Source organism: Symsagittifera roscoffensis, chromosome 5 (genome assembly GCF_963678635.1).
Source record: "Symsagittifera roscoffensis chromosome 5, txSymRosc1.1, whole genome shotgun sequence".
NCBI lineage: Eukaryota > Metazoa > Xenacoelomorpha > Acoela > Convolutidae > Symsagittifera > Symsagittifera roscoffensis.
In genome coordinates this window covers 53,959,999-53,976,089 of record NC_087066.1, presented here as the reverse complement: position 1 = coordinate 53,976,089, position 16,091 = coordinate 53,959,999, and the positions used below count along the sequence as shown (strand labels likewise).

General features: G+C 37.8%; 2 protein-coding genes across 3 annotated transcripts in view; both read left to right on the top strand.

Moving 5' to 3' along the window:
• Positions 1–1,821: 1,821 nt before the first annotated feature.
• Positions 1,822–5,190, top strand: LOC134846790 (uncharacterized). Its single transcript, XM_063864181.1, has 3 exons — positions 1,822–3,547; positions 3,617–4,942; positions 5,015–5,190. The coding sequence occupies exons 1-3, from the start codon at positions 1,822–1,824 to the stop codon at positions 5,188–5,190; spliced, it is 3,228 nt and encodes a 1,075-aa protein (XP_063720251.1).
• Positions 5,191–9,403: 4,213 nt separating this feature from the next.
• The window catches only part of LOC134846125 (uncharacterized), a 32,349-nt gene continuing 25,661 nt past the window's right edge, over positions 9,404–16,091 (top strand). For both annotated transcript variants that reach the window (XM_063863346.1, XM_063863345.1), the window contains exon 1: positions 9,404–9,975. In XM_063863346.1, the coding sequence (XP_063719416.1) occupies positions 9,762–9,975 (214 nt within the window). In that variant the 5' untranslated portion in view covers positions 9,404–9,761. The remainder of the gene's footprint in view (positions 9,976–16,091) is intronic.

The following is a 16,091-nucleotide window of genomic DNA, read 5'->3' as shown; positions in this document are numbered from 1 at the left end:
TCGTTTTTTGTTGCTTTGCTATTCCGAGTCTTTTGTGACTCATTTATGAAAAAACTTCAGTTTTCCCGACTCATTTTTCATTCCGTTCAGAGTCTTTATTGCCTTTTGCGTCCCTTTCCGAGTCTTTTCTGACTCAATGTTTCATTCCTTTCCGAGTCTTTCTCGACCCATTTGTTGTTCGTTTCCGAGTCTTTCCCTACTCATTCATTCATTCCTTCCGAGTCTTTTCTGACTCAATGTTTCATTCCTTTCCGATTCTTTCTCGACCCATTTGTTGTTCGTTTCCGAGTCTTTCCCTACTCATTCATTCATTCCTTCCGAGTCTTATCTGACGCCTTGTATATTCCTTCCGAGCCTTTCTTGGCCCTTTGCTTCCTTCATTGCTTCCTTCCTTCAAGTGTTTTCTGACACTTTTGCTTTCTTGTTGCCCGACTCCTTGGTTACCTGATTCGAGTTCTTTTTGGACTCTCAATTTTCGTCATTGTTCTTCGACATGACATTTGTTTGAGCTTTATCTGAGCTCACTTATTCCGCTTGCTTCGAGCCTCACTGGGTTCGTGGCTACATTCGAGCTTCGTCTTAGCTCACCTTATTTTCTGCTTTGAGCCTCTCGGTTCTTGGCTACTTCCTGTCGAGCTTTACCTGAGCTCATTTCCTCTGCTGCTTCGAGCCTCACTGGGTTCGTGGCTACATTCCAGCTTCGTCTTAGCTCACCTTATTTTCTGCTTTGAGCCTCTCGGTTCTTGGCTGCTTCCTGTCGAGCTTTACCTGAGCTCATTTCCTCTGCTGCTTCGAGCCTCACTGGGTTCGTGGCTACATTCCAGCTTCGTCTTAGCTCACCTTATTTTCTGCTTTGAGCCTCTCGGTTCTTGGCTGCTTCCTGTCGAGCTTTACCTGAGCTCATTTCCTCTGCTGCTTCGAGCCTCACTGGGTTCGTGGCTACATTCGAGCTTCGTCTTAGCTCACCTTATTTTATGCTTTGAGCCTCTCGGTTCTTGGCTGCTTCCTGTCGAGCTTTACCTGAGCTCATTCCTCTGCTGCTTCGAGCCTCACTGGGTTCGTGGCTACATTCGAGCTTCGTCTTAGCTCACCTTATTTTCTGCTTTGAGCCTCTCGGTTCTTGGCTGCTTCCTGTCGAGCTTTACCTGAGCTCATTTCCTCTGCTGCTTCGAGCCTCACTGGGTTCGTGGCTACATTCGAGCTTCGTTTAGCTCATCAACTGCTTCGAACAATTCTAGTTCGTCTCATTCGCTACGCTACAGCGATAAAGGCAAGTTGTCCTCTGGGAGGTCAACTGGTATAAGTGCAAATTTTATTGCACAGGGATAAATCTACGGTATTAGGACAGGTAGGTAAACAGGTACATCAACTTTAGTTGTCCTCTGGGAGGTCAGCAATCACAATTCGGTCGTCTGCTAAATAGCGACAGGTAGGTAGGTAAATACGTCATCCTCAGTTGTCCTCTGGGAGGTCAACACTCATTGGTGCTAATCTTTGCACCCGGTTTTTTTTTGCCGTTTATACTGGTAATTGGTAGGTAGGTAGGGTCGGTAGGCTGGTAGGACCAGGTAGGTTCTTGGACTAGCTTTAAAATCGCAGTTAATTGTTAATACCGAGGACACTTTGAACGACCGCTCAATTTTCCCTCGGAGGTAGGTACAAGTGGTAAGGTACAGTGGTAATTGGTTAAACTTTATCCATTATTTCGCTCCTTTCTTACGAGCATCGGTGGTATTCGGTATAAGTTGGTAGGTTGGTAAAGGTAAATTCATCGACTGGTATAAGTTGGTAGGTATTGGTTTACGTCTCCTGGTTCAAGGTATGGCCCCATCCGGTAGAAATAAAACGACGCAAAACAATGACAGCGATCCTTCGGAACAAAATGGTACCCAAACGCAAGATACCAATCAAAACGTTCAAGAGACTGGCGTTCGAAAACTGGTTTCGCTTCGACGTCATCACAAAATGGAGATCAATACTTTGATCGACATGCTCGAAAACAACATCTACGAGGAAGAATATGATCTTGAACTCATCAATGAAACGTTCACTGAATTGTCTCAATTCCAACAAAAACTTGATACCCTGAACGATCAAATGTTACAGGCTGGTTCTGAACACGATTTTGAAGAACATTCTCACTGGACAGTACAGTTGAAACAGAAAATCCGAGTATTTTCAATGAAAGTGAAAAAATATTTGAAAAAACAAGTATCAAATCCTGCTACTTCTACAATTCCACATAACAGCGCTCAAGAAAATGCTACTTCAATTTTCCCACAGGAAACCGCAACCTCCATGCCGACTGCAAACATAATGGATATACCAAACAACAACCTTATAACCATGAGCAACAATACTCAAGGCAATGCAAGAACAGCTGCCTCTGACGACAACCTTTCGGCGCCATTTCAAGGCGACCAATCATTTTCAAATCCATTTGCTAGTGATGTTCCTAACCACAGCTCACAACAAGCTAATGCTGCAAACCCTCCTAACAACAACAATCGAGCTTTGGCAACTAATTCAAGCGACACTTCTACTACATTCAGTCGATCAGTGCCAAAACTGAAGCCTACAATTTTCAATGGCAATCCCAACTATTGGTTGCACTGGTATGGTGTATTCGTATCATCGATTCATAATTCTAATATGTCTCCAACTGAAACGATGATCCATCTTCAATCATTGGTAACTGGCCCAGCTAAACTAATGATAGCTGGTTATGGTGCAAACGGCGACACATACGAACTAGCACTACAACGTCTTCGTGAAAACTTTGGCAATACCAATAGAATTGTCAACTCTTTTTTGCAACGTCTTGCAAATTTCAAACCTCCAAATCTGGCTCAACCAGAATCATACATGCAGTTTTCTGCTTTTCTCCTAACTTTAGTGGACACTTTTGAGCAACTTGGTTTTGTTCACGATATTTGTTCTACAACAAACTTGAACACTGCTCTGGCAAAGCTTCCCGACCCTGTGAGATTAGAATGGAATCGCTTCGTCATCGACAAAGACTACGATCAACCCTCCTTGAGATATCTAGCACAATGGTTTCAAAGGTACGCACAGGCGTGTCGCGACATGCCTCCGACAGGTTTCCGAAACCAAAACAATAACAATTTTAACAATTCTTCTGGAAACGCTAAACACCCTAGTGGTTCCCGTTTCAATGGTTTTACTACAAATGGTGTAGGAAATCAAAATCAGCGCTTTAACCATCAGGGAGATCAACAAAACTCTCGTGCTCAGAATAATGTAAACTCGAATGCTTGTCCTAGTGGAGACACCTGTGGACCTCTCTACAAATGCGAGCACTTCAAAGCTTTAGACCCTAAGCAACGAAAAGAGCATGCCCGAAAAATGCACTTATGCTTTAACTGTCTAGGGAATCATAGGTTTACTGACTGCAATTCGAAATCGCTCTGTCGAACCGATAATTGTGGTAAAAAACACCACACTCTACTCCACGATCCTTCTGATACTTATGGAAAAAACCCTAGTAAAGCTGCAGTGAATCGCGCAATAGCTTGTCAGAGATCAGGTCAATCAGCTTTTGTACCAATCGAATTATCAAATGGTGATAAAACAATTTGTACCTACGCTTTCTTAGATAGTGGTAGCTGCGTAACTCTACTACTGGACTCAGTGGCAACTCAACTAGGCTTGGACGTCAACAAGAAGCACTCACTTCCCATATCTGGATATCATGAGACCAAGTCAGTTCAAGTTACATCTGTGGATGTACAAATTAGACCATACAAAAGCACATCGACTCCAATGACGCTCGATGACGTACTCACGGTAGATGAAAATAATTTGGCCCCAGTTGATATTTTTCAACTAAACGCAATGTGCAACAATTTTCCACATTTAAAGCATGTTAAATACCCGGACTTAAACGACAATAGCATATCGCTAGTCATCGGAAACAACAATCCAGAATATCATGAGATCAAAAATACCGTTTATGGCCCCAAGAATGTTCCCTGGGCTATCGAAACCCTTTTGGGATGGACATGCACAGGTCGGAACAAAACGCAATATAATTCCGTTCCATCTGTTCCGGTGAACTTCACACAAGTTCATTCACACAATAACTTAGATGAAAAATTATACCAGAAAGTTCTCAACTGGATGAAAATAGAAAACACAGGCATCGCTTCTTCAAAACGCTCGCACTCCAAATCGGATAAAAGAGCAATCGATATTCTCGAAAACTCTTGTACTTTAGTAGATGGTCACTATCAAATTGACCTTCTTTGGAAAGAGGATACTGATCTTCCAAATAACCGTTGGCTAGCTGAAAAGCAACTCAACAGCCTCGAATTTCGCCTTAAAAGTAAACCTGATTTAAGGGAGAAATACCGCGCAACAGTCATCACTGACTTAGAAAAAGGCTTTGTCACCAAAATAGATGCAAAACATGACACTGCAATCAAATCTTGGTATTTGCCGCATCATCCAGTGACAAATGTCAACAAACCAGACAAAGTTAGACGAGTCTCAAATGCTTCCAGCATTTTTCAGGGTAAATCCCTCAACTCGAGTTTGCTCAAAGGGCCCGATCTTTTGTGCAACTTAACAGGTCTCATAATTCGCTTTCGACAAAATAAAATAGCAATATCTGCTGACATAGATGCTATGTTTATGCAAGTGCTAGTCAGCCCAAAGGATAGACCTTTTCTAAGATACCTTTGGAAAGAAAATGGTAAATTAGAAACTCACGAATATACACGACACATTTTCGGTGCCACAGACTCACCATGCGTGGCTTGCTACGCAGTACGACGATGTGCATCAGACAGTAAAAACGACTTTCCTCTGGCTTCTGAAATCATTCAACGGAATATCTACATGGATGATTTGTATGTCACTTCGTCAACGGTAGAAGAAGCCCTCCAACAAATGACACAACTACGAGGATCTTTATCTCGAGGTGGGTTCAACTTGAATAAGTGGAACTCAAACAGTAAACCATTCCTGGATTCAATTGATCCAAATATTTTAGTCAGCCCTAATGATCCAACGCCTAAACATCAACGAGTTCTCGGTGTTCACTGGAATACCAACACTGACTGCTACTTCATCGATAACAAAAAGTTTGTAAAAATTCTACGTATTGGCATTGCTACGCAACGGAAACTCCTGAAGTATACCGCTTCTTTATTTGACCCACTCCATTGACAATTCGGATTCGAAAAGTTCTCCAATCTGTTTGGTCACAAGGTGTTAAGTGGGATACTCCATTAGACACGGATAAACTTCCCGATTTCAAACTTTGGGTAGACGAAATGGAAAATTTCGAAACTGTTTCATTCCAAAGGAACTTCTTTGATAAAGAAAACCCTGCTTCAATCCAGCTTCACACGTTTTGTGATGCATCAGAATTCGCTCTCGCTGCTGTTTGCTACCTAAGAATAGTCTACAGCGACGGCTCCACATCTTTGAAGTTTATAATAGGAAAGACAAGAGTCGCTCCTATGAAACGTGTTACAATTCCCAATCTCGAGTTGCAAGCTGCAGTATATGCTGCCCAACTATCGCTCTTTGTTTCAGAGGAAATTGACCTCAAAGTTGAAAAAACTTATTTCTGGTCTGACAGTACTACTGTTTTGTATTGGCTGCGAACACCTGAAATACGACACAAAATTTTCGTCGCTAATCGGCTTCAGAAAATTTTAGACGTTTCTAAACCTGAACAGTGGTTTCACGTTCCAACTCTGCTAAATCCTGCTGACGACGGTACCAGAGGATACATTGCTTTAGAAATGACCTCAAGCTGTCGGTGGCTACTAGGACCGGAATTTCTGTTGAACGATTCTTCTCAATGGCCTTCACAGGAAAACATTCGGCTTGAGAACATTCCTGTATTCGTTACTTCATTAGAGTCTAAATTTGAGCCTATATTTGACATCAAACGCTTCAGCAACTGGAAAAGACTAATACGGACAGTTGCATACTGCTTCTTATTCGCAGAAAATCTCAAACGGAAGATCAACAAACAGTCGAAGGTCGATCTTCAACTCTTGCATCTAACGAAATCGCACTTTCTCATAATTAAAACTGCCCAAAGGACAGATTTTGTCTCTGAAATTTCAGACATCAAAAAAGAAAAACCAATTGAAGGCAAAAGTAGACTTCGAACATTAGCACCGTTTGTGGACAACTTCGGTATCCTGCGTTCTCGTGGACGTCTCACGCGTGCCCCTATCATGCTATCAGCTAGATATCCAATCATTCTCGCTGGTGAAAACCCCAATGTTCGCCTGCTGTTAGCTAACATCCATGTTCTACATTCCCACTGCGGAAAGGAACAAGCAATTGCCATAGCACAGGAAAACTACTGGATTCTTCGCTGCCGCGTCATGCTGAAAAGTATCATACACAGTTGTATACCCTGCAGAAGAATGCAACAACAAGTCGACTACCCTCAGATGTCAGATCTTCCAATTGATCGACTGCCATCAAAAAATCATTTTCCTTTTGCAACGACTGGATTGGACTACGTTGGACCTTTTCCCATCATCCTTCAAGGAAAACAATACCAAGCGTATATTTTACTGTTCACATGCTTAGTGATCAGAGCTGTGCATCTTGAAATCTCATTAGGACTATCGACAGACAGCACTCTTCTTTGTATCAGACGCTTTTTTGCCCGGCGAGGAAAACCATCGAAAATGGTTTCTGATTGTGGGACAAGTTTTGTGGGCTCCAATTCTGAGCTGAAGAAATGTCTAGACAACTTGGAAAAGAACAAAGAATTTGTGGAAAGCATCAATCAGCTGGACGTATCACTCGAATGGAAATTCAACCCTCCTGCGGCCCCTCATTTTGGTGGTTCTTGGGAACGACTAGTTCAGATATTTAAACTTTCCCTGTACAAAGTCATCGGATCAAGAACACTCTCCTATGAAACACTGGCTACTTTCACGACCGAAATTGAATCAACCATGAATTCACGACCTTTAACCAATGTGTCTGACGACATCAAAGATGATCTGCCTCTCACTCCCAACCATTTCCTTCTTGGTCGTGGAACTCCAAATTTACCGCCTGGTATCTTCAAGGACAAGGATTTATCTCTGTCAAAATCATGGAAAGCATCCCAACTACTCGCAGATCACTTCTGGAATCGCTTTCTTCGAGAGTACTTACCAGGTCAGCAGAAACGATCAAAGTGGACTTCTGCGACTTCCAATTTGCAACCCGACGACATGGTCTGGATGTTGGAGGATTTTACACCTCGTGGACTGTGGCCTCTTGCTAAAGTGGTGGAAACCTTTCCTGGACAAGATGGAATAGTCCGCTCAGTGAAGCTGAAAACGCCAACTGGATTCAAAGTTCGACCTGTGGTCAAATTGAGCCGCGTTTTCCCAGTTTCGCAGTAACCAAGCTCCAAATAGCTAACCAACCAAATAATCACGCAACTCAGCCTTCAACATATCAACTCGACAAAGATGAACAAATCTACGACTCGTCAATTCAACTAAGACAATCAGCTCAACGATAGACAAACCAAGATGAAGATGAAAAAGAACAATTTCTGGTTCCCTTATCTACTGGTTCCCTTATCTTTGTATTTTACCGTATCCTTACTATTTTATTCAATACTTTATTTGCAAGCTCTGCAAATGTGGGCGGGTGTTAATTGTAAACAATTAAGGTCATCTTTCTCTCAACTTGACTTTTGACATTACAGCCAAGCTGACTCACTCGTTTCTCTCAACTTTTCAAAAACAGCATGACTTACAAGGAAATGACAAACTTTCAGGTAAAATAATGTTTCAATTTATACGAAAACTCGGGATTAATATCAACTTTTCTGAATAACCCCCTTATTAACAGTTCCCCTTTTTTAACGTTCGCCTTTTAGTATTCCCCGTACCATGTAATATAATATCCCTATTTATGATATTATATTTACCTTAGTTTTATCCCTGATTTACTATTGTATTATTTTTCATGTACTTACTCAACTGATGCCCAACTGCATGGAACTCCTTTGACTCAACCCTTAAAACTACCCTTACTAACAATTGGTGTATTACTCTCCTCAGGTAAATTACCCAATTTTTATAAAAGGCATGAAATCAAGACTAGGACTAAGCAATGCCTGTAGAGCAAGCAAGGTAACAAGCAATTTTGATGTTGTGATCGAATAATCAAGGCTAAAAATCATCGAGAAATGTGTTTACAAAAGAATCTTATCTTGTGTGTGGAATTAAACATTTTACGTGTCGGAGATTGGGGCCAGCATAAGTTCGAATAAACCTAAATCAGTTGCTAAAAAATAATTAAATATGATATATAATTACAAACACATCTCAATATACTTACATCTTCTTTTGCAATATGTTGCCTGGTTTTTGATAGCTTTTTAGAGACTCAAAATAACGTTTCGCGTTGGAATTTTCAGTGTTTTGTGGAATTAAATTTGTCGGAAGTTATTGACCCGAACTCTATTGAGAAAAATAAGGAAATTTTGAAACACTTAGGCTCATGCGATTCAAAAAATATATGTTTTTTGGTGAAAAGTAATGTTTTATTTACGCAGCCAGCAGTCGGGTTAGGATATTTTAATCGTGGCTTACCTTCCAAACACAAAAATTGCAAAAAATAGGTCGAAATTAATTTTCAGGGGTTGGGGGAATTGACAATATTTATTGAGCTCCGTTCAATTTTTCTGAAATCCAGTTAAATGGTTGTCAAATTTTGGTTTAATCAAGCCATCGTTAACTTTGGGCTTTTTCTCCTGTTGTTATTTTTAATACTATTTATAGATCACTACCGCGATAACCTCTTTTCCTCCTTGTCTCTAGAGGTAATTGGTAGCTCCAAAAATTGGTAGCTCCAAAAATCTCCCCCTTCAATAGACCAAATGAACAATCCCTCCCCCAGGATCTAGGATTTTCTCGAGGGGGGTGGATTTTCAACAAAATTTCGAAAATTTTGTCGACCTTTATTTTCGAAAAAACAGGCTAAAAATGACGTTTTGAGCTCTTTTACAAAATATTTGACCAAAAAATTGCGTTTTTTGTACCCCCCTCAAATTTTGTTATATTGGCACCAAAGGCGCCCTTACAGAACTTTTGATGTTGGTCCGTAAAAAAATTGATCTCGTAAAATTATACCAAAGGGGGGACCCTTTGGAAAATTTTGGCAACTAGAATTGAGGTAGGGGGCGGTCGGTAGGATTGATGGGGGCGGGGCATCAATTAATTTCATCACTCTGATATTAATCATAGAGGTTCAGTTGCATAATGCTGGATAGGAGAAATTATATTCAGATTTAAAAAAAAACAGTTAAGATTTGCAAATACGCTCAAGCTTGAAAAAACTCAGTGTGAAAGCGTAGTGTACAATTTGTGCATTTTGCTCACGTTATATAATAGTTCGTTTGGTCGGATTAATAAAAGAGATTAAAATAATGTCAAATTGAACCAAAAATTAAATCAAACTTATGCCATCTGGAATGCTCGAGAATATAAATCACTTTTTGAGACTGAACAAAAATAACAATTTGGACCATCATAATTTTGATTGGCGAAAGTTTAGAGGGCTGTGCACAAGTGTGTTTGCAAATTAGCCTGAGTTTTTCAATAATACGCAAATTATTTAGAAGCACAAAGTCATTGCAGTCGCTCTTCTTCGAGAAATCACTCTAGAAGTTTTGGACCCCCTCATTTAGCCCTTGTTTTTTGCATTCTGTTTTTATCGAATCTTGTTTGCGACTTCAATAGAAGACAGTTAATATTATGGACTTCGTGAGAAAGGACACATTTATGTCTTTGGAAGATTTGGCCATAAATTTGGACGATATTGTCAACTCGAACTATTCCTTCTCGTCAACTGAAGAAGTTTACTTTGAAGACGATGAAGACTTGCTAGATGACGATGACGTCACTTTGGAACACATAATCGAAGAGGAGAGAAGAAAACACGAGAGGGAAAAGGAAAAAGTTAAAACAGGTATTCTACACAACCGTTTTCGAAACTATTCTCAAGTTTCCTAACTCGAACCGAAATAACATCATCCCCCCTTCCCCCTCCCCATGCACGTTTGGGGAGGGGGGGGGGAGGGGGAGGATATAAACTTAGTTTTGAGTTCGATTTATCCGCCTATCATAACAGAGCATTTCACACGCAGCGCTTAGCTAATTTTATTTAAATTGAACGCTTGGTGGAGGATCTTAACTTGGTGTCTTGTGGAGGGGGGGGGGGGGGGGGAGGAGTTTGGGATTTCAATTTGATCCTCTAACTCTAAGAGTTAATTTCATAATTTCATCCACAAGCTAGAACCAGTTCTGCCGATTGTATTGTCTTAAAAATCACAGAATGGCTTTTTTGTCGAAAACTCGATCCCCCGTCGAGAAAATTTTAAAATCTTCCCAGGGGGAGGAGGCTGAGTATAAGGCAAAACCAGGCTTCAAACAAAATTTAGAATCGTTTTCCTTCGAAACTAGCGCAAAGAACGATGGAAAACAGATCCTTAATAGTGCCGCAAACGTTCAGGCATATTGAATTTCAGACGGTTCGGTCCAAAAAATTAATACATTTCAGGCGCGAAAATTTTGACCAATTACACTTCAAGAGAAAAAAAAGACGGCAATTTTAAACAGCAAGCGCATAATTAGTTTTGCATAACTAGTTTAACAATGTTTCGTAAAAATTTATCAACTGATTTGTTTTTAAACACTTCCGAAAATTTTTGCAACACCCCACAAAATATGTTTAATCTACTTTGAACCTTATTTACATGTCCTTCATCGCCTCAGTTTTCATAAATATAACTGACAAGATATCTAAAACCACTTAATTGCTCAAAACTATTTTTCTTCTTTCCGGTTTTCTTTTTTTACTGATCTTATTTTTTGGGAGGAATTTAATTTCGTTTTGTCTCTTTTCAACCTTAACTGATTATTATCTATTCAAATAGTGACACCATTTTGAGCTCTATGATAAATTTTTCTGTATAGTTTTTTTCTCTACTAAAATTTGTATTTCAGTATCATTAGCGTAAAAAAAATTATTTTCGACTGGCTTTTGTTGCAATCAGTAGCCTCAATCAAGAGAATGAATGGAAAGGGACTTAAAATGGATCATTACAGTACACCAAATTCGAATAACAAGGTGGTATAACTAATTCATATTTAAAAGTATTTTGAATTGTGTTTGACAAACAAAATTTTAGATTTTCAAACACTTGCCCGCATAATATATTTTAAATTTTTTCATTAAAAGTGTAAAAAAAAATTTAAACAAAAGAATGTGGTTTGCAGTATCCAATTTTTTGCTCAAGTCCAAGAATGTGCATTATATTTCGTTTGAATGAGAATCCCACTGGTAACGATTTTCTTCAGTTAACAAAACCATTGCCTTATCTGTCCCACGATTGCTATGGAACCCTTACTGCGCATTGTTAAGAGTTTGTGTTTTGGTAGAATTTCTTTCAGCCTTTTCTCTCAATTTTTTTTAAGCTGGCAACTATGATATCGATGGAATAACTGTTGAATTGCATTTTCGTAGATGGGTATTCTTTGTGCTATTTTTAGACAATCTGAAAACTGTTTTTCAAATGTTTTCAAACTTTTTGTTTAGGACTGGAGTAATTGAAACAAAAAAAAATCGTTGAGTTTGTAGCAATCTATGATCTTGTTTCTTTTGCTTTCATCTTATATAAACTGGACTTGCGAGGCAAAAAGGGTACCAACAACATTGATTGCACTTTTTTGATAACTTTGATGCTCCGAAGTACTGCCTATTTTCTGAGCAATTTTTTGTCTTGACAGAGATTATTTTTTTACTGATTGACAAAGTTTTTCACATAATTAGCTTCACGTGCATACTATTCTCGAGCTCTTTTTACTCAGTTTTGGCTCATTTGGTCTAAGTAAAGTTGTTTAACAGCTGCTTTTTTCATTTGATTTGATATCTAGTGCTTCTGATTTTTGTTTTTTATAAAGTTTTCTTGTAAGAATTTATTGAAGTTAGCATGCGGTACCTTATCAAATTTCACAAAAACTTAATCTATTTTTTAATCGTTAATTCCATTTCCTTAAGTTTGTAAGTCTTCTTGGATGGATTCATTAACACTGGCGTTGAATTTCATGTTAAAAACGTATACCATACTTTTTTGGTGTTATAACGTCGCCAAGATTCCCTGCATAGTATAAAACACTATATTGATCTGATTTTGATGTTTTCTGGACTTCAGCAAATCCTGTTTGGATTGAGAAAAATACATCAAGGCAGGATTTTGTTTTGCTCACCCCTCCCCAAGCACATTTAGGGGGGTGGAGGATAAAAACTTGGTTCTGAGTTCGAATTATCCGCCAATCATAACAGAGCATTTCACCCGCAGTATTTAAGTAATTTGATTTAAATTGAAAGCTTAGCTGAAGATCTTATTTTGGTCTCTTGTGGGGGTTTGTTGAATCTAACTGCCGATTGTATTGTCTTAAAATCACAGAATGGTTTGTTTGGCCTGGTTTTTGTCGAATTTTTGATCCCCCGGCGAGAAAATTTCAAATCTTCCCAGGGGAAGAGGCTGAGTATAATTCAAAACCAGGCTTCAATAAAATTTAGAATCGTTTTCCTTCGAAACTAGCGCAAATCACGATGGGAAACAGCTGTTTGATAGTGCCGCAAACGCTCAGGCATATTGAATTTCAGACGGTTCGGTCCAAAAATTGATACACTTCAGGCGCGAAAATTTTGACCAATTACACTTCAAGCAGAACCTTCAGAAAAAAAACACGGCAATTTCAAGCAGCAAGCACATAATTAGTATTGCATATTTAGTTTAACAATGTTTCGTAAAAATTTATCAACTGATTTGTTTTTAAACACTTCCTAAAATTTTTAAAACACCCGACAAAATGTGTTTAATCTACTTTGAACCATATTTACATGTCTTTTCATTGCCTCATTTTTCATGAAAATAACTGACAAGATATCTAAAACCACTTAATTGCTCAAAACTATTTTTCTTCTTTAATGTTTTTCTTTTTTACTGATTTTATTTTTTGGGAGGAATTTAATTTCATTTTTGTCTCTTTTCAACCTTAACTGATTATTATCTATTCAAATAGTGACACCATTTAGAGCTCTATGATAATTTTTTTGCATAGTTTTTTTTCTCTACTAAAATTTGTATTTCAGTATCATTAGCGTAAAAAAAATTATTTTCGACTGGCTTTTGTTGCAATCAGTAGCCTCAATCAAGAGAATGAATGGAAAGGGACTTAAAATGGATCATTACAGTACACCAAATTCGAATAACAAGGTGGTATAACTAATTCATATTTAAAAGTATTTTGAATTGTGTTTGACAAACAAAATTTTAGATTTTCAAACACTTGCCCGCATAATATATTTTAAATTTTTTCATTAAAAGTGTAAAAAAAAATTTAAACAAAAGAATGTGGTTTGCAGTATCCAATTTTTTGCTCAAGTCCAAGAATGTGCATTATATTTCGTTTGAATGAGAATCCCACTGGTAACGATTTTCTTCAGTTAACAAAACCATTGCCTTATCTGTCCCACGATTGCTATGGAACCCCTAATGCGCATTGTTGAGAGTTTGTGATTTGATAGAATTTCTTTCAGACTTTTCTCTCAAATTTTTTTAATAGCCGGCAGTTATGACATCGATGGGTTAATTGTTGAATAGTTTTTTTGCCATCTTCGTAGATGGGTATTGTTTGTGGTATTTTTAGGCAATCTGAAAACTGTTTTTCAAACGTTTTCAAACTTTTTGGTTTAACTTGGTCGGGACTGGAGTAATTGAAATAAAAAAAACCGTTGATTTCGAAGCAATCTATGCTCCTGTTTTTTTTTTTTTGCTTTCATCTTATATAAAATGGACCTTGCGAGGCAAAATGGGCACCAACAACATTGATTGCATTTTTTTGATAACTTTGATGCTTCTAAGTACTGCCTATTTTCTGAGCAAATTTTTGTCTTGAAAGAGATTGTTTTTTTGCTGATTGACAAAGTTTTTCACATAATTAGCTTCATGTGTATACTATTCTGGAGCTCTGTTTCTTCATTTTTGGCTCATTTGGTCTAAATAAATTTGTTTAACAGCTGCATTTTCCATTTGATTCGATATCTAGTGCTTCTGATTTTTGTTTTTTATAAAGTTTTCTTGTAGGAACTCAATAAAGTTAGCATGCGGTACCTCATCAAATTTCACAAAAAAGTTTAATCTATTTTGTAATAGTAAATTCCATTTACCTAAGTTTGTAAGTCCTCTTGGATAGATTCATTAACTCTGGCCTTGAATTTCATGTTAAAAACGTATACAATACTTTTTTGCTGTTATAACGTCTCCAAGATACCCTGTATAGTATAAAACACTATATTGATCTGATTTTGATGTTTTCTGGACTTCAGCATATCTTGTTTGGATTGAGAAAAATACATCAAGGCAGGATTTTGTTTTTGGTAGTTCTCATGTTGCTTTAAGTATATTCATGAGTTTGAGGCTATTGTCGAGAAAAAGACGTTTTTATTTCTCATTTTTTCTTAGTTTTGCTCAAAAACTTAACATATAGTTCAATGCAAACAGAATGATGTGCATTAAGTTGAAAAACCATAGTGTCAAAATAAATGGTTAAAACTTAATAAGATAAGTTGTTAACGGCACTGGTTGGGATGTAAACTGCAGGTAGCAAAATTGAACGCTAGATTTTTGAAAAAATACGCTCAAAATTGGAAAATCATTACCAGATGTAACCTTGACAACTTTTTGATCTATGTCCCCAATGATATACAAGCCAATTGTCCTCCTCGTTTGTTCTACTGCATTTCTCGATGCACTTATCCAGGAATTTGGAAGACTGCAGTATTAGCATTTGGCTTCAGCCAACTTTCTGTCAGTCAGATAGCCACATGTTAGGACTTAAGCGGATCTATCATCACTAGAATTTCGTCAATGTCTTTTGCTAAGAATCATATGTTTTGTAAAAACTTGGACTCGCTTTGTAGAAACAAAGAGTACCCCACAATCTCTGTAATGATCTAAAAGAAATTTTAGTTAGCTTATTTGAGATACCTTATTTTGGAATCATTCTAAGATTCAAAAAGCGAAAAAAAATATAAAGAAAATTATATTTCTATAAAAACAAAAATTATATAAAAAGACAAAATCAAGAAAGCTAACTCTTTACAGTCGCTTGCTAAAAAAATTTCGCTTACCACTTGTGCATAAAAATTAATTTGCACTCCGGGCAGCATTAGCAATTGATATGTTACCAAAAAAACTTTTAAGCTATACTTGATAGTAAGGGCTAGTAGCCAGCACTAGCCCTGATCCGATAATCAATTGTCTTCAAATTTCAGTTAAATTATTTTCGCAATAAAAATAACAGTTGCGTGCTCGTCGGCGCGCTGACTGATGAGCCGGTCTCTGCTTATCACTACTTGTTTGTCTTGACTATTCTGACTAAACTGGAGCATAAGATCTTTACTTTGATTCGAGTTTTCTTTATTCTCTTTTTTGTTTAAATTTTCAAAAATCCAACATGAATACTTAAAAATTGCGTATGCTAATTTTGCATTTTAACTTTGATAAAGGAAACATATCGACGTCATTTTACACTGTACTCAAGTCACAAATAATCGCAAACACCAGAAACAAATTCTAATTGAATCGTCTTTCGATTGCACCAGTTTTATCTAAGATCAGGCCCATTCTTGTAGAGCCAGACCACTTTTTAAGTTCTAGCAAAAAATGTTTGACTGAAATTAGTTTCGCTCAAAATACTCAACACGTATTGTTTGAGCATCTGGGTAAAGTTTGAGAAAATAACGAAAATATTGAGACGCGTAAAGAACAAAATCATCCGGACAATTCTGCGGGAATATCAGACGCCTAAATGCCATTAAATAACGAAAAGAATTCAGCGAGAGTGCAAAACCAACTGTCGCACTAGCCAATGAAGCTTATTATTGAAAGTCATTCCAAAAACGGAACTAAGTATCTGCTTATATTTGATGATTTTTGCGAAGAAGTTTCAAACTCTAAGAAGTTTGCAAAATTGCCACTGTTTGAAGACACAGTGTTCTGAATACAGTACATA